The 17,482-nt window shown below is 47.7% G+C and overlaps 2 protein-coding genes across 2 annotated transcripts; one reads left to right on the top strand and one right to left on the bottom strand.

Moving 5' to 3' along the window:
• Nucleotides 1-28: 28 nt before the first annotated feature.
• DDX27 (DEAD-box helicase 27) lies at nt 29-7,185 on the top strand. Its single transcript, XM_064465644.1, has 21 exons — nt 29-162; nt 248-382; nt 479-538; nt 840-993; nt 1,366-1,412; nt 1,576-1,662; nt 2,425-2,530; nt 2,624-2,797; nt 3,119-3,269; nt 3,424-3,523; nt 3,631-3,772; nt 3,848-4,001; nt 4,117-4,198; nt 4,274-4,451; nt 4,593-4,699; nt 5,509-5,614; nt 5,713-5,807; nt 5,909-6,035; nt 6,305-6,389; nt 6,592-6,666; nt 6,938-7,185. Exons 1-21 carry the CDS (start codon nt 73-75, stop codon nt 6,951-6,953), a joined length of 2,271 nt encoding a protein of 756 aa, XP_064321714.1. The 5' UTR covers nt 29-72; the 3' UTR covers nt 6,954-7,185.
• A 911-nt stretch (nt 7,186-8,096) lies between these two features.
• Nucleotides 8,097-17,436, bottom strand: SNRPB (small nuclear ribonucleoprotein polypeptides B and B1). The gene is made up of 7 exons (XM_064465659.1): nt 17,285-17,436; nt 17,039-17,190; nt 16,460-16,571; nt 16,050-16,202; nt 8,750-8,888; nt 8,499-8,624; nt 8,097-8,278 (listed from the first exon to the last, which is right to left on the bottom strand). The coding sequence occupies exons 1-7, from the start codon at nt 17,285-17,287 to the stop codon at nt 8,241-8,243; spliced, it is 723 nt and encodes a 240-aa protein (XP_064321729.1). The 5' UTR covers nt 17,288-17,436; the 3' UTR covers nt 8,097-8,240.
• Nucleotides 17,437-17,482: the final 46 nt, after the last annotated feature.

The raw sequence follows: 17,482 nt of genomic DNA, 5'->3' as shown, positions 1-17,482 counted from the left end.
CCCACAAGCGCGCGCACGGGCGCCGGCTGACGTGGTGGAGCGCGGTTCCGGGGCGGGGCCGTGATCGCGGCCATGCTGCAGAGCCTGGGGCTGGTGGGCACCATCGCGGAGGGGGACGCGGGGCCTGAGGATCCCGAGTCTGGGGGCTCCGAGGATGAGGAGGTGGGGCTGAGCAGGGTCTGCTGCCTGGGCCTAGCTGGGCTGGGCCGGGCCGCGATGCGATCGTTGCTCACCGGTTTTACCGCAGGAGCTGCGCCGGGCGCCGGGCCCCGGGCGCCGGGGCCCCGCAGGAGGAGACTTCAGCGCTGCCTTCATCTTCGGCGAGGCGGAGGCCGGCGGGGAAGGCGCCTGGGCGGCGGCACTGCGCCAGCTGCGCGGCAAGGTGAGGCCTGGGCCGGGGCCGCAGAGCCTGAGGCCGCAGCGCTCCGCGCTCTCCCGGGCTCCTCTTACAGCTCCTCTTGTGTGGTTTCCTGCCTAGAGAGCGGCCACGACGCTGGATGAGAAGATTGAGAAAGTGAGACAGAAAAGGAAGTCCCAGGTCAGGATCTTTCTCTCTCATTACTGAAAATACTGGTATGGGCTTGGCCTTCCGGAGGCACAGACTGAAAGCGTGCTGAGCTGCAGTGCTCGAGCCTCAGCTCATCACCTCGACTGGGTCTGCAGCCGCACCTGATGCGTTGCTGAACTGAGGAGAATGCAGAATTGTTAGCGTTTAAGGCTATGCAAAACCATGTATCTGTGAATGGGCTCATAATAACAACAAGCAAAAGCTCAAAACTTCTTTTTTATGCTTTTATTTTAAACTTTTTTGAAAACTTTTAAAAAAAATCTTTTTCTAGGAAAGAGAAGCTAAACAAGCAAAGGTGAGAGATGAAGATGCAGAGACTGAGGATAATCAAATCAAAAAGGAGTGTGAAGATTTCAGTAGGGACGAAGAAGAGGATGCAGAGTCTCAGTATTCATTAGATGATGAAACTATCTTCACAAAAGCAGGTATTAGCAGTACGTAGAGAGGTGGTCAGGGGCAAGAATCTGACAGAGCTGGTTCACTGGAGAAAAGTCTGGGGTGAAGCCTTGCTGGGAGTGGGCAAGAACCTCTTATTTTTTGTTGTTCTCCTTCTGTGACATTCCTTCTGATTTTGGTCAAGCTTATTTTGAGTGGTAGCCATAGCACTTTCATTGAACTCGTCCCTGAGGAAGGCTATTTGCTTGGCATTTCACTCTATTGCATGCCTGTACTTGTTTCCAAGGTTTTTCCCTCAATAACACATTCAGGGCAAAAAGTATGAGATGAAGGTAGTTACCGTATTTGTTATGTGTTTAGCTGTGCTTGTTAATTCCTGTCACGTTTCTCTTTTTCTGCAGATACGGTCAAAGTGAAGGAACGGAAGAGATCAAAAAAGGGAGAAAAGGTAAGTGATGGACAGAATGATGGTAGGTCATTCTCCAGCACGTCTTCTGGAGGAATTTGGCTTTGGTTAACACACCGTAGCTCAGAAACAGCCCAGAGCCCTTCGGTAACATGTTTTGTTGCTGCTTGTGTTGTTCCAGTTTTGTTATTGTTGCTGTTTCTAGGAAGCAGAGAGCTTTTTTGAAGATGCCTCTCAATACGATGAGAACTTGTCATTCCAGGACATGAATCTTTCACGACCTTTGCTAAAGGTATTTACCTAGTTTAGTTATTACATATGTTACTCTGGAGAATGTTGTACAGCCTCCACTCCACCGGTCAGAACCGTCAAATTCCTATTCTCTTCCAGCCTTTCTGAAAAGGAAATTATGTGGGAGCTAGTGTGATAGTCCTTTAGGAGCTGTTATTCTGAAATAATGGAAACCATTCTTTGATTTGCAATATGTCAATGCTATCTTTAGTGAAACTTGTCACAGAATCACAGAATGGCTGAGGTTGGAAGGGGTCTCTGGAGGTCGTCTTGTCCAAACCCCTGCTCAAGCAGGGCTACCTAGAGCTGGTTGCCCAACAGCATGTCCAGACAGCTTTGGAGTATCAACAAGGATGGAGACTCCACAATCTCTCTGGGCAACCTGTGCCAGTGCTTGGTCACTCTCACAGTGAAAAAGTGTTTCCTGGTGTTCAGAGGGAACCTCCCGTGTTTCCATCTGTGCCCATGGCCTCCGGTCCCGTCACTGGGCACCACTGAGAAGAGCCTGGCTCTGCCCTCTTTTTGCCTTCCCTTCAGATATTTATATAAATGGATAAGATCCTCCCCTTCTCTTCTGCAGGCAGAACAGTCCCAGCTCTGTCAGCCTTTCCTCCTATGTGAGATGCTCCGGTCCCTTCATAATCTTCGTGGCCTTTTGCTGGACTCTCTCCAGTATGTCCATGTCTCTCGTGTACTGATGAGCCCAGCACTCCAGTTCTGGCCATACCAGAGGCACAGTTTAATTGCTCTGTCTCCTTTGTAGGCAATCACAGCAATTGGCTTCAAGCAACCAACACCAATTCAGAAGGCCTGTATCCCAGTGGGCCTTCTAGGGAAGGATATTTGTGCCTGTGCTGCTACTGGGACAGGTAGGGGGTTGAGCAGGACACAGGAAACTTGGAGAATCAGCTATGCCCAACAATTGATAATTCTTTGTAATTATTCTTAATTTTCTTCTTTAGGTAAAACAGCTGCTTTCATCTTGCCTGTCCTTGAGCGCCTGATTTACAAACCTCGTCAGGCTCCAATTACACGGGTGTTGGTTCTAGTGCCAACACGAGAACTGGGTATTCAGGTGCACTCTGTCACAAAACAGCTGGCGCAGTTCAGCAGTGTCACAACTTGCCTTGCTGTAGGTGAGTATTAAGTTGCTTGTGTGAACCGTACAGCCCGCTGTAAACTGCAATACGGAACTGGGAGTTCTGTGGTATAGAACTGGAGGCTGTTCAGTTATTGCAGGCATGCTTCTAGTAGGTGTGCTATGGTTTAAAATCTCACTTTCCAATACTGTGCCATGCTATTTATTTGTTGGTTTCTGAGAAAGAAAAGGTGGGGGTCACTTCTATCGTGAATGTGTTATTCATGTGAGTTGTTTCCTATTCCTGAGGCAATTTGGATCTGTGTACTCTGCTGCAGCATGCTCAGGGAGTCAGCAGTCCATGTTCGTTCTCTTTCAGGTGGCCTAGATGTGAAGACTCAGGAAGCAGCTCTGTGCTCTGGGCCAGACATTCTCATCGCCACTCCTGGGCGACTGATTGATCATCTCCACAACTGCCCTTCTTTCCACCTGAGCAGTGTTGAGGTGCTGATTTTGGATGAAGCGGACAGGTAGGCTTAGCAGGACGGCAGTGAAAAATAAGATGGTAGTGTTCTGCTTTTCTTTTCCCAGGCATTAGGGCAGTCTTGCTGCCCTGCCTTAAGTAATATTTCTTACCTAGAACCAGAAGAAGGTGCCTTACCTTGCTGTTTTTCTCCTGTGTAGGATGCTGGATGAATACTTTGAGGAACAGATGAAGGAAATAATCAGGTTGTGCTCCAACCACCGTCAGACAATGCTTTTCTCTGCCACAATGACAGAGGAGGTAAGACAGGCTGCTGAGAAGCATATTGACACAGAAAGTTGAATAAAAGTTTATCTAGTCTTTTACCAGAGACTGTATGGACTTTTTTCCTTAACCTGTTTTGGTAGGTGAAAGATTTGGCTTCTGTTTCCCTGAAAAATCCTGTCCGAATTTTTGTGAACAGCAACACAGATGTTGCCCCTTTCCTGCGGCAGGAATTTATCCGGATCAGACCCAACCGAGAGGGGGACCGTGAGGCCATTGTATCAGGTTAGCAATGAGCAAGGAAAAGCTGGAATCAGTAGGTGACTATGAAGCAGGCTACTGAGAGGACTTTTCTTTCAGCTCTACTGACACGAACCTTCCCAGATCATGTGATGCTTTTCACCCAGACCAAGAAGCAAGCTCACCGTATGCACATCCTGCTTGGGCTGATGGGTCTACGGGTCGGGGAGCTTCATGGGAACCTCTCTCAGGCACAGCGGCTGGAAGCACTCAGGTATTAGCAGGCTTAGTTGGCAATCATAGGCAAAAAAAAGGCAGGAGTTGGAAGTTTTAGGGCAGAAGTGGATTGCTGTATTCATTGCTAATGCATTTGCTATCTCTTATCTCAGGCGCTTTAAGGATGAGCAGATTGATATTCTGGTAGCTACAGATGTGGCTGCACGTGGACTTGATATTGAAGGTGTTAAAACAGTGAGTATTTAGAGTGTTGAGCTTTTTAATGAGTCCATAAGTATCCTTTCCCTACTAACACTGTTTCTGTTGTAGGTAATCAATTTTACCATGCCCAACACCACCAAACACTACGTTCATCGAGTGGGGCGGACAGCAAGAGCAGGCAGGGCTGGTCGTTCAGTTTCACTTGTGGGTGAGGAAGAGCGCAAGATGCTGAAAGATATTGTGAAGGCTGCCAAAACACCAGTGAAAGCCAGAATTCTCCCGCAAGGTATGCACTTCACTGAGGTAAAAAGCAGGAGAGCAGTAGGCAGGGGATATCATGGTACAGAGGGGACACTAAAAGGAGTGCTACAAACCAGGATGGACTTTACATGAGCTGCTTCTGATGTTCACGCCATATCATTTTCAGATGTCATACTAAAATTTCGAGAGAAGATTGAGAATTTAGAGAAAGATGTGTATGCAGTTCTGTGCTTAGAGCGTGAGGAACGTGAGATGCAGCAGTCAGAGGCCCAGGTAAGGGCTCTTTTTTTTTTTTTTAGGAATTTTATTTATTTATTTATTTATTAGGATCTGGACTACACATAGGGCATAAAGAAGTTACCCTATTGTGGTTTAGCCCCAGCCAGCAACTAAGCACCACGCAGCTGCTCGCTCACTCCCCCCACCCCTGTGGGATGGGGAGAGAATCGGAAGTGCAACAGCAAGAAAAGTCATGGGTTGAGATAAGAACAGTTTAATAATTAAAATAGTAATAGTAATAAAGGTGATGATGATGATGTTAATATATAAGGAAAATGAGAGAGAAATGAAGCCTGTTAAAATAAAAAAGGGGAAAAAACACAAGCTCACCACCTGCTGACCGATGCTGCCAGTCCCTGAGCTGCGATCGCTGTGTCCCCCGGCCAACTTCCCCCAATTAATCACAGAATCACAAGTTGGAAGAGACCTCAGGGATCATCTAGTCCAACCTTTAAATATACTGGGCATGATGTCATGATATGGAATATCCCTTTGGCCAGTTTGAATCCACTCTTAGCTGCGTCCCCTCCCCTCCCAGCTGCTTGTGCCCCCGGCAGAGCATGGGAAGCTACAAAAGTCCTTGGCTAGTACAAGCGCTGCCCAACAACAACTAAAACATCGGTGTGTTATCAACATTGTTTTCATGCTAAATCCAAAACACAGCACTGTGCCAGCTACAGCGAAGAAAAATTAACTCCATCCCAGCTAAAATAATGACACCTAATGTACTTAACCTGCCTACTTTAGAAAGGGGAGAGGTATTTTTCTAGCCACCACGAGCTCACTTGCTTGAATTATCTCAGATCAATAGGGCAAAGAAGCAGTTGGAGACAGGAAAACAAGAGGCTGCGGGTGAGGGTTTGGAGCGGAGCTGGTTCCAGACCCGTGAGGAGAGGAAGAAGGAGAAATGTGAGTCATGACACTGCTGCCGTGTTAAATTCCATAGCTGCAACTGGACTCTGTACTTCAAGAGGTTCTTTATCCTTTGTTTTTCTTTGTCTCTCCAGTGGCTAAAGCCCTGCAGGAGTTTGACCTAGCATTACGAGGCAAAAAGAAAAGGAAGAAATTTATGCAGGACAGACAGAAAAAAGCCCAAATGACAGTGAGTACATTTATGAACAAGCAGGACCCTGGGTGGACCATCCTAGTTCTCCCTTAGCAAAACCTCACATCACTGTAAACTTGCATTTTAACACCTTTCAGCCAGAGGAGAGGTCACAGTTTGAAATCTTGAAATCTCAAATGTATGCTGAGCGGCTGGCAAAAAGGAATCGCCGAGCAAAGCGAGCCAGAGCCTTGCCAGAAGAGGAACCAGCAGCAGCACCAGCAGGTGGAGACTTTTGTTTTACAGCTGACTTACCTTCTGCCAGTTACTTTGTTACAAATAGGTAAACTAAACTAGTTTGTCTAGAGGGAGGCGCTGATCTTTGAGGGGACGGCCACCAGTGCGGGCCAGGGCGAGCATTTCCAGAGAGGAGTCGTTGCTTTTCCTGCTCATTAGGCTAATTGGTGTGCTCAAGACTACTGGGCTCTAGTAAACAAGATGATGCTGTGGCCTTGTCTTTACAGCCAATGTTCTGACTATTGTCTCTGTGTTAGGCCCCAAGCGGAAGAAAAAACTGTCTGTGTTTGACGAAGAGCTTACCAACACAAGCAGGAAGGCTCTGAAGCAGTACCGTGCCGGGTAATGTTTTAGCAGTTGTATATTAGTCCAGACATTATTAGGTGTGACTTTTGTTTTTTTGCATCTCTGGCCTTTCTCAGGGGTACTTTGATATTGGGGAAAAAAGGTGGGCAGAGCAGAAAAGGGATTCTTGCCAGAAGTACTTGTGCTATTGATGTACTTCCATAGTTTTTTGTCTTACCTTCCCTTCTCTCTTAAAAAGCCCATCATATGAAGATCGAAAACGCTTGGGTATGACCCAGCATAGGAAAGGAGGAAACTTCAAATCCAAGTCCAGGTATAGCTCCTTTTACTTATTATTTTTTCTGCTGTCTCTTTCCTCCTCTTCTGATTTTTAGCAAGGGCCTTTGAACAGGGTTGTTGGCTCTGCAGTAGCTTAACCGCCTACCGCAGGTCTGATGCTGGGGCAGTCAAGGATACTGCCTTTAATAGCACATACCTAGGCTTCTCTGTGGGAGAGCATTGCCTAGAAAATGCTCAGTGCTGCTCCTTATCTATCATTGAGAGTCAGGCTGGTGGAATGTAATTTCAAGTATCTTCTCTTTCAGGTACAAGAGAAAGTAAGAACTCTTGGCAATTACCAAATGGCTAACTTGGACATTTCAGACACGCTGTCTCCAGGGCCTGGATTTCTTTGTGTTGCAAGGAGACAATTTCAGTAAAATGGAATAATTTTTCTTCAAGTTCTGGAACAGCTTTGGGATGTTTGTTAATACCTACTTGAAGACCCTACGTGAAAACATCTTCAGCAGCCCATGCAATAAAGGATTGATTTTTTTGTTGTTGTTTTCTAAAATGTTTGCTCTGGTTTATAGTATAGCTAGAACACCTGAGGGCTGGCATATGTTACATCTTTCTATCAGACTTTTAGTACATCTAAGTCAAGTTGTCTTTAGGGCAAAAACTGGAGAACACTTATTGCTTTGTTCATATACTTCTGTGATCTCCATGGTTAGCATGGCTGAAAGCCATTTCTATGGTGGAGAGCCTATTTCTAAAGTAGGGGAAAAAACATTGAAAAATGTTCAGACTGACTCTCACAAAGATGGCTTCAGAGATAACAGTCACAGGAGTTAAAACAAATCTCCAAGAGGATACTACTGTCTGAACACAGGATTATCCCCAAGGGGCCAGGGGCACAGACAGCTTCCTCCTAACTGAAAAGAAAGCAGCTGTAAGCTGAGGCAAGAAGGGAAGACTACAACTAGAGTGCAGGGTGGTTTACCTGACCGTACAGAATTAATGATAATTTGCTCATCCTGGCTTGTTTTTTTTTCACATGCAGCTCCACCTATAACTAACAAGCAAGTTTACTGTAGGCTATTAAGCAGCAGCTTAATGCAGAGCATCAGAGATCACTGTTCCTAATATAGGCACCATTTTACTTGTTCCACTGTGAATGAAGCGGGGAGAATTCTGATCAGTAACCCATAGTTAATTTCAGCAAAAATTCAAACAGTTTAATATTTTGATATCTCCACCATCCCAATAATTTTTTTTCCATCAGGCTTGCTACAATGTCATTGATATGCTTTAATTCCTATAAGGAACACAGGCCAACATTGACCTAAATCTGTTAACTTCTGGGCTGTCAATACAAAGTGAGCTTTTTGCTTCAAACTTGCTCTTCTACGGTGACCCAAGTGCAGCAGTGAAAGGTAAGGGCTGCACTCCTGAAACAGACCAGCACAACAGTGACTCAAAGTATTGGGTTTTCCAACTTTATTAAAAAGGGCCAACTTTACAAGCAGTAAATATAAAATATACATAGCAAAGTTCTGACAGGTGGTACTGCTTGGTATATTCCCTTCATCAGTCTTCTCACAGTTCTAAGGTACATTACAGAATATCTTACGGCCTTGGAGGACGCATGCCAGGTGGAGGGGGTCCTGGGAATAAAGGAACGAGGTGAATATTGAAGAGGAAAGAGGAAGCAAGGCTAAACCAGAAGGACGTTTTTGACATGCTCAAAAGGACCCCTTTTTTGACACTGAGGCATTTACTGACAACTACCAGAGCAAGGGAGGCACTGAAACATAGCACCCGTCAAACATTTTATTTGTTATGGCTTCTTACAGCTTCTAGGCATTTAAGATAACCTCTGCTCACCTCTCATTCCTGGGGGTGGTGGTCTCATGCCTGGTGGGGGCATTCCCATCGGAGCACCTCGGCCAGGTGGCATTCCCATCGGTGGGCCCATAGGTGGTCTCATGCCTGGAGGAGGTCCCATCATTCCTTAAGCCAAAGAAAGAACAAGCACATAAATCCAGCTGAATATTCAAAAATAAATACCTCTTTACCACCAGCCTTGCCACATAATGTGAGCTCCTTGCTGCCCCATGCTGTGGAGTAATTCCTACCTGGAGGAGGTGCTCCTCTGCTCATGGGTGGGGGAGGACCCCCACGCCCTGGCGTGTACTGAGTTGGGGCTCCTGCTATGCTAGCAGTGGCTGCTGCAGCAGCAGCTGCAACTGTTCCACGACCCTGAGGTGTCATCACCTGTAAACAAAATAAACAGGCTCACAGAGAAACAGCACAACACCTGCTTTACATTAATAACTAAGAAATAAGCAAGATTTAAATTATTACCTCTTCAGAAAATTATGCCAGTCTCTTCTTAGCATATTAAATAATGCTACAAACCTGTAATATAATTCCATGGATACCACTTGAATTCTGTGCAAGAAGCTGCACTTCTCAAGCCTTTCCTCCCACTATGTAAGACAGAGTTCCTAGGGTGTCAGGGTTTCAGCTGGGGTAGAGTTAATTTTCTTTGCTGTAGCTGGCACAGTGCTGTGCTTTGGACTTAGTATGAAAACAATGTTGGTAACACACCCATGTTTTAGTTGTTGCTGGGCAGTGCTTGTACTAGTCAAGGACTCTTCTAGCTTCCCATGCTCTGCTGGGGGCACAAGAAGCCGGGAGGGGAGGGGGCACAGCTAAGAGAGCGGATTCAAACTGGCCAAAGGGATATTCCATATCATGTAATGTCATGCCCAGTATGTTAACTGTGAGGAACTGGCTGGGGGAGGCTGGGAGCAATCGCGGCTCGGGGACCGACAGCATCAGTCAGCAGGTGGTGAGCGGTTGTATCGTTTGTGTTGGTTTTTTTTTTTCCCCTTTTCCTTTTTTATTATATGATCATTATTATCATCATAATCATTATCATCATCATTATTATTTTATTTTAATTATTAAACTGTTCTTATCTCAACCCACAAGTTTTTGGGTTTGGGTTTTTTCTTCTTTTGCTCTTCTAATTCTCTCCCCCGTCCCACAGGGGTGGGGGGAGTGAGCGAGCGGCTGCGTGGTGCTTAGCTGCCGACTGGGGCTGAACCATGACAGTCCTTTTTGGTGCCCAACATGGGGCACGAAGGGTTGAGATGATAACAGTTGCTGGTCACAGCATAGGCTCTGCTCTCAATAGTAGTTTATCTGATCTGCATCATGCTCTTGTATTTGCTGTGTCTGTTAAAGATTGGTGTTGGTTTGTGTGGTCTGCTGTGCTCTGCAGGGATTAGCGATGTTTTGCCTGGGAGAGTTATTTTTAAAATATTGGCCTTGAGTTTTGTTTGGTATTTGAAGTTTATATTGAAGCTGTTACTGTACGTCGGGTACCACCTCATGGAGACAATTAGCAATTGTAACTCCTGCTCTGAGAGATTTTTATGGAGGAAATACAGAATGGCACCTTAGCTACCATCTGCTGTAATGCCTCCTCCTTCATTACAACAACTTTTCAGTATCTTGAACATCCTTGGGTAGTCAAGATACATCTGTTGATATTGCTTTGGCAGACAGTGTCAGTTCTGTCTAAGGTTAATAAGCACTTTAAGAATATCATCCAGAGATCTGTCCCAAGGCTCGATAGCTATGTGTGGCAGGGTATGTGGGATAGTATGGGCAAATGCCTAAGACGGTGGGCACCCCCCGTGATGTGGGACTTTACTCCTGAACAAGTGCAGAATCCTGAAAAATGAGAATATTTGGAGGAAGTATGTTGTCACCCTGGCAACTCCAAAGAGATACAAATCACTGCAATGTGCTGGGGCCTGGCCCATGCCTATTGAGCCCTGTTTAACACTATTCAGTACCCCCAAGGGGAAGAGAAGGCCTCTGGATCTAAAAAGACAAAGACAAGGAAAGCAACAAGCGCTGCAGCCACTCAAACCCCCACGACAGACACTGCAGCTACTCCAACCCCGGTGACAAGTGTTGCAGCTGAATCAGAGGATCAACACGTGCCAGTATCAGTCGCCCCTATACACAAGAAGAAATCCTGGAAGAGAAAGTCAACTCATTTAGAAAGAGATGATGAAGAAGCAGGGCCATCACAAGGAGAAGAGGAGGAATAACTCGTACAAGAAATGGAAACTACCCGATCCCTGTCCTTGAGTGAGCTGCGATATGCGAAAAGATTTCAGCTGTCATTCAGGTGAGCACATTGCCACCTGGCTGTTCTGATGCTGGGATTACAGGGCCATTAGCCTGGAATTAGAGGGGAAGGAAGCCAAACAACTGGGATCCCTTTCTAGGGAAGAGGGCATTGACAAAGCAATTGGAAAAGTAACACAAGCCCTCAGCTTCTGGAGGCAACTCCTGTCCAGTGTAGGAGAAAGGCATCCCTTCAAGGAAGATATTGTATATTGCCTAGAAAAATGCATGACTATGGAGAAAGGTACCCAGTACCTGAGGGAACTAGCTGTGCGTGAGGTGATTTATAGTGATCAACAGTCATCCAAAGATCCAGACGAAGGCCAGTGCACACGACCCATGTGGTGGAAGCTTGTACAGAACACACCATCGATGCACGGAAACTCATTGGCAGTAATGTCCTGGAAAGATGACGAGGCACCAAGGGTGGCAAAGGTGATTGATAAACTCCGGGATTACAAAGCAAATCTCTCTTCCTCCCTCGTCTCAGCTGTGGAGAAACTGTCCCGGGAAGTCCAGCAACTCAAAGAAGATATGTCCTACTCCCCACTGGTACAGACCAGTATCTCGGACATTAGGAATAAGCATCCTTCTGCTCAAGAGAGAGGACATACACCACGGGGCACCCTATGTTTTTACCTGCGTGACCATGGCGAGGACATAAGCAAGTGGGATGGAAAACCTACCTTGACCCTAGAGGCATGGGTACATGAGCTGCAAAGAAAAACAATCACTAAGAGGGGTTACAGGAAAGCTGCTGCTCCAGTTTCCAGTAAGCAATTCCCCAGGCAGAGGAGTAGAAGTGCCGATTTTATTTCTGATCCTAACAGAGACACTTGTGATTCATATTTCCAAGAAGTGAGTAACAAATACTATGATCAGGAATAGAGGGGCCCTGCCTCCAGCCAGGTGGAGGAAAGGGACAACTGGGTTTACTGGACTGTGTGGATTAGATGGCCTGACACGTCCGACGCACAGGAGTATAAAGCTTTAGTGGACACCAGTGCACCCTAATGCCATCAAACTATATAGGGGCAGAACCCATCAGCATTGCTGGCGTGACAGGGGGATCCCAAGGGTTAACTGTATGGGAGGCCGAAGTGAGCCTAACTGGCAATGAGTGGCAGAAGCACCCCATTGTGACTGGCCCAGAGGCGCCGTGCATCCTTGGCACAGACTGCCTCAGGAGAGGGTATTTCAAGGACCCAAAAGAGTACAGGTGGGCTTTTGGTGTAGCTGCCTTGGAGACAGATGAAATTAAACAGCTGTCTGCCTTGCCCGGTCTCTCGAAGGACCCTTCTGTTGTGGGGTTGCTGAAGGTCAAAGAACAACAGGTGCCGATCGCCACCACAACAGTGCACCGGCGGCAATATCGCACCAACAGAGACTCTCTGATTCCCATCCATGAGCTCATTCACCGTCTGGAGAGCCAACCCTTTAACAGTCCCATATGGCCAGTGCGGAAGTCTAATGGAGAGTGGAGACTAACAGTAGACTATCGTGGCCTGAATGAAGTCACTCCACCGTTGAGTGCTGCTGTGCCAGACACGCTAGAATTTCAATACGAACTGGAGTCCAAGGCGGCCAAGTGGTATGCCACAACTGATATCACTAATGCATTCTTCTCAATCCCTCTGGCAGCAGAGTGCAGGCCACAGTTTGCTTTTACTTGGAGGGGTCTCCAGTACACCTGGAATTGACTGCCCCAGGGGTGGAAACACAGCCCTACCATTTGCCATGGACTGATCCATAATGCTTGGACAAGGTGGAGCTCCCGAAGACCTACAATACATTGATGACATCATCGTGTGGGGCAACACAGCAGAAGTTTTTGAGAAAGGGAAGAAAATAGTCCAATCCTTCCGAAGGCCAGTTTTGCCATAAAACAAAGTAAAGTTAAGGGACCCACAGAAGTGATCCAGTTCTGAGGAATAAAATGGCAAGATGGACGTCGTCAGATTCCAATAGATGTGATCAACAAATAGCAGCCATGTCTCCACCGACTAGCGAAAAGGAAACACAAGCTTTTTGGGGCATTGTGGGTTTTTGGAGAATGCATATTCCAGGTTACAGTCTGACCATAAGCCCTCTCTATCAAGTGACCTGGAAGAATGACTTCAAATGGGGCCCTGAGCAACAACAGGCCTTTGAACAGATTAAATAGGAGACAGTTCATGCAGTAGCCCTTGGGCCAGTCCGGGCAGGACAAGATGTAAAAAATATGCTCTACACCACAGCAGGGGAAAATGGTCCTACCTGGAGCCTCTGGCAGAAAGCACCAGGGGAGACCCGAGGTTGACCCCATGGGTGTTGGAGTCAGGGATACAGAGGGTCTGAAGCCCGCTATATTCCAACTGAAGAAGAGATATTGGCAGCATATGAAGGGGTTTGATCTGCTTCAGAAATGGTTGGTACTGAAGCACAGCTGCTCCTGGCACCCCGACTGCCAGTGCTGGGCTGGATGTTCAAAGGAAACGTCCCCTCTACACACCATGCAACTGATGCTACGTGGAGTAAATGGGTTGCACTGATCACCCAGCGGGCTCGAGTAGGAAACCCCAGTCGCCCAGGAATCTTGGAAGTGATTATGGACTGGCCAGAAGGCAAAGACTTTGGAACATCACCAGAGGAGGAGGTGACACGTGCTGAAGAAGCCCCACTGTATAACAAACTGTCAGAAGATGAAAAGCAGAATGCCCTGTTCACTGATGGGTCCTGTCGCCTTGTGGGAGAGCACCAGAGATGGAAGGCTGCTGTATGGAGTCCTACACGACAAGTAGCAGAAACTGCTGAAGGAGAAGGTGAATCAAGCCAGTTTGCAGAGGTAAAGGCCATCCAGCTGGCCTTAGACATCGCTGAACGGGAAAAGTGGCCAGTGATCTGTCTCTATACTGACTCCTGGATGGTGGCAAATGCCCTGTGGGGGTGCTTACAGCAGTGGAAGCAGAGCAACTGGCAGCGCAGAGGCAAACCCATCTGGGCTGCTGCATTGTGGCAAGATATTGCTGCCCGGGTAGAGAACCTGGTTGTAAAAGTACGCCATGTGGGATGCTCACGTCCCCAAGAGTCAGGCCACTGAAGAACATCGAAACAACCAGCAGGTGGATCAGGCTGCTAAGACTGAAGCAGCTCAGATAGATCTGGATTGGCAACATACAGGTGATATATTTCTAGCTCGGTGGGCCCATGACACCTCAGGCCACCAAGGGAGAGTTGCAACGTACAGGTGGGCTCATGACTGAGGGGTGGACTTGACCATGGATGCTATTGCGCAGGTTATCCATGAATGTGAAACATGTGCTGCAATCAAGCAAGCGAAGCGGGTAAAGCCTCTGTGGTATGGGGGACGATGGCTGAAATATAAATACAGGCAGGCCTGGCAGATCGACTATATCACACTCCCACAGACCTGCCAAGGCAAGCGCCATGTGCTTACAATGGTGGAAGCAACCACTGGTTGGCCGGAATCATACCCCGTGCCCCACACCACTGCCCGCAACACTATCCTGGACCTGAAAAAACAAGTCCTGTGGCGACATGGCACCCCAGAGAGAATCGAGTCAGACAATGGGACTCATTTCTGAAACAACCTCCTAGACACCTGGGCCAAAGAGCATGGCATTGAGTGGGTGTATCCCATCCCCTATCACGCACCAGCCTCTGGGAAAATCAAAAGATACAATTGACTATTAAAAACTACACTGAGAGCAATGGGGGGTGGAACATTTAAACACTGGGATACACATTTAGCAAAAGCCACCTGGTTAGTCAACACGAGGGGATCTGCCAATTGAGCTGGCCCTGCCCAGTCAGAACCCTTACGTACTGTGGAAAGGGAGAGAGTCCCTGTAGTGCACATAAAAAATATGCTGGGGAAAACAGTCTGGGTTATTCCTGCCTCAGGCAAAGGCAAACCCATTTGTGGGATTGCTTTTGCTCAAGGACCTGGGTGCACTTGGTGGGTGATGCAGGAGGATGGAGGAGGCCGGTGTATACCTCAAGGGGGTTTGATTTTGGGTGAAAACAGCGAATGATCTTAATGGTATGCTGTTAATTGCTATATTATGTTTTATGTCATCACTACTATGGTCGCTATATGCCATATCAATGGTATCATGGTGGGAATCTCCCAAATTAAAAATAATAAAAAAACCAACTTTCATTGAACCAAGAAAAGGGCAGTGGTGATGGAACAAGGACTGACTTCAGCGTGCAACAATCCAACACCACATGCACCATCTCTCCGGCCCTGAAAGACTTGTACAATAGATGGAGCCCAAAGTCATGGACTAAATTAACTAAATGGACACTTCACAGACATTTTACAGGGGTGGTCCATAGACATGGGGAATAAATGAAATCTGTATATTCTATTAAAGGATGAGAAGGCAGGTGGGGGTTATTGAAGTTGTATTGGATAGTATGGGACCTGAGCATGACATAAATGGTATGGAATAAGGGGTGGATACTGTCATGGTTTCAGGTGGGATAGAGTTAATTTTCTTCACCATAGCTGGCACACTGCTGTGCTTTGGACTTAGTATGAAAACAATGTTGGTAACACACCGACGTTTTAGTTGTTGCTGGGCAGTGCTTATACTAGCCAAGGACTTTTGTAGCTTCCCATGCTCTGCCGGGGGCACAAGAAGCCGGGAGGGGAGGGGGCACAGCTATGAGAGCAGATTCAAATTGGCCAAAGGGATATTCCATATCATGTAATGTCATGCCCAGTATGTTAACTGTGAGGAACTGGCCAGGGAAGGCTGAGAGCAATCGCGACTTGGGGACTGGCAGCGTCAGTCAGCAGGTGGTGAGCGGTTGTATCGTTTGTGTTTCTAGTTTTTTCCTTTTTCCCCTTTTCCTTTTTATTATATTATCATTATTGCTATTATCATAATAATAATGATTATTTTAATTATTAAACTCTTCTTATTGTTCTTATCTCAACCCACAAGTTTTTGTGGTTTTGGTTTTTTTTCCTTTTGCTCTTCCAACTCTCTCACTCATCCCACAGGGGTGGGGGGAGTGAGCGAGCAGCTGCGTGGTATATACACATAGGGGAATCTAGTACCAAAAAGCCTTGCTAGGCTCAAACTCCCTGGTAACAGAAACTAAGATTACAGTTCTTCCACTCCACCAGTTTCTTGCATCACATTGGTACCAAGAATTAAAAGTGACCCCAGAATACAACAGACAACTCTTTTCTAATGGGTCACGACAGCTCACCTGCTGGGATGGTCCTCCTACTCCTCTGACAGGGCCAGCTAATCCTGCTGGAGCCTGTGGCATGGGTGCACCGGCTGGGACACCTCTCCCTGCTGCTCTCCCAACTCCAGGTCCTCCAGCAGCTCCGGCAAGAGGTACACGGGCAATTCCAGTCTGCAAACAGACCCCCCCCAAAAGAAAGATTTATCAAAGGAAAAATCCTCAGATCCTAGGGATGCCCACAGCCCTCTTTTGCCCAATTAATGTCCAAATCCCCAAAGGGATTAGAACTTCCTGCAGTAAAATTTGTTGGACCTAGTCACAAGAGCATCTGGAAGTCTAGGACAACCCTGTAGTAGCATTCTCCTACAAGGAAGCAAATTTATCAGAAATCCCTCCGGTCTCGTTAGTTCTGTGCTCATTCTCCTTACGTCTTTTGGAGGTGGTCCTTCAACTGTCATGGACACCAGGTTTTCTCCTCGCAGCAACACAAGACCAAGGACTCGTTTCTCTTCCCGCTCCGGCTGTTTTGAATTTTTAGGTCTAGTGAGAAAAGAAAGAAAACGTTGCGGGGAGGGAGGGGGGGGGGAAATCAATGCTCTTTGAATTTGCAATAGAATATATGACTTGGCTATTCTAGAGAGGAGAACCTACCATAAAAACCACATTTTTATATGCCTCAAACTAAGCACACACAAAGTCTAAGCCAAGATGTGTATATTCTCCATTATTTTTCTCCTGTGATGGGTAACTGTTAGAGCGACTACATTGGCATCACATGCAGGTGTATTGCGGTTATCGGGAAAGAACTGAAACAACGTCCCCCTTGAACCTTGGTAGTCTGGGGATTTGACAAACGAGACTAAAGCCACGGCTGTTTCTGCAGAGGCTGGCAGCATCCGCTGCCGTGTCGGCTCTCCGCTCCGGGCGGGCAAATGTCCCCGCCGCCTCCCGCCGCAGCGGAGCGGGCAGGGCTTGGGGCGGGGGGCACCGCGGGCCGCGCCGCTCACTTGATCTTGCGGAATTCGTCGCAGTCGCAAAGGATGAGGTTCATGTGCTTGTCGAAGGCCTTGAAGGTGCCGATGAAGACGCGACCGTCCTGCAGGATGCACCGCATGCGGTAGTCGATGTGCTGCAGCATCTTGCTGCTCTTTCCCACCGTCTGCAAAAGACACACACATCCCCCCCACACGCACCTCCCGTTACACCGAGCACCGGGGTCCAGCGGGACCCCCCTCGCCCTCGCCCCGGCTCACCATGGCTGCAGCTCTCCGCGTTCCCTCCCGCCGCCGCCGTTACTCGCTCCCGACACACCGCCCGCTCCGCCGGAAGCTCCTACGCGCGGCTCTCGCCGCTTCCGCCCGCTCGCGCCCGCACGCGGCTGCCCCCCCAGCCCCGCGCACAGCCCCCTTCCGGCGCGCGATGGACGCATTTCCGGTGGCGGGGAGCGGCCC

This window comes from Phalacrocorax carbo, chromosome 14, assembly GCF_963921805.1.
Source record: "Phalacrocorax carbo chromosome 14, bPhaCar2.1, whole genome shotgun sequence".
Taxonomy (NCBI): Eukaryota; Metazoa; Chordata; class Aves; order Suliformes; family Phalacrocoracidae; genus Phalacrocorax; species Phalacrocorax carbo.
This window is presented reverse-complemented; position numbering and strand designations above follow the sequence as displayed.

Coding starts and splice junctions, on each gene's coding strand:
- SNRPB (XM_064465659.1), bottom strand. Junction 16,572..17,038: donor GACGAATTCCGCAAGATCAA/GTGAGCGGCGCG, acceptor TTTTCTCACTAG/ACCTAAAAATTCAAAACAGC. Junction 16,203..16,459: donor AAGGACCACCTCCAAAAGAC/GTAAGGAGAATG, acceptor GTCTGTTTGCAG/ACTGGAATTGCCCGTGTACC.
- DDX27 (XM_064465644.1), top strand. CDS start 73: ATGCTGCAGAGCCTGGGGCTGGTGGGCACCATCGCGGAGGGGGACGCG. Junction 994..1,365: donor AACTATCTTCACAAAAGCAG/GTATTAGCAGTA, acceptor CTTTTTCTGCAG/ATACGGTCAAAGTGAAGGAA. Junction 4,002..4,116: donor CAGCGGCTGGAAGCACTCAG/GTATTAGCAGGC, acceptor CTCTTATCTCAG/GCGCTTTAAGGATGAGCAGA.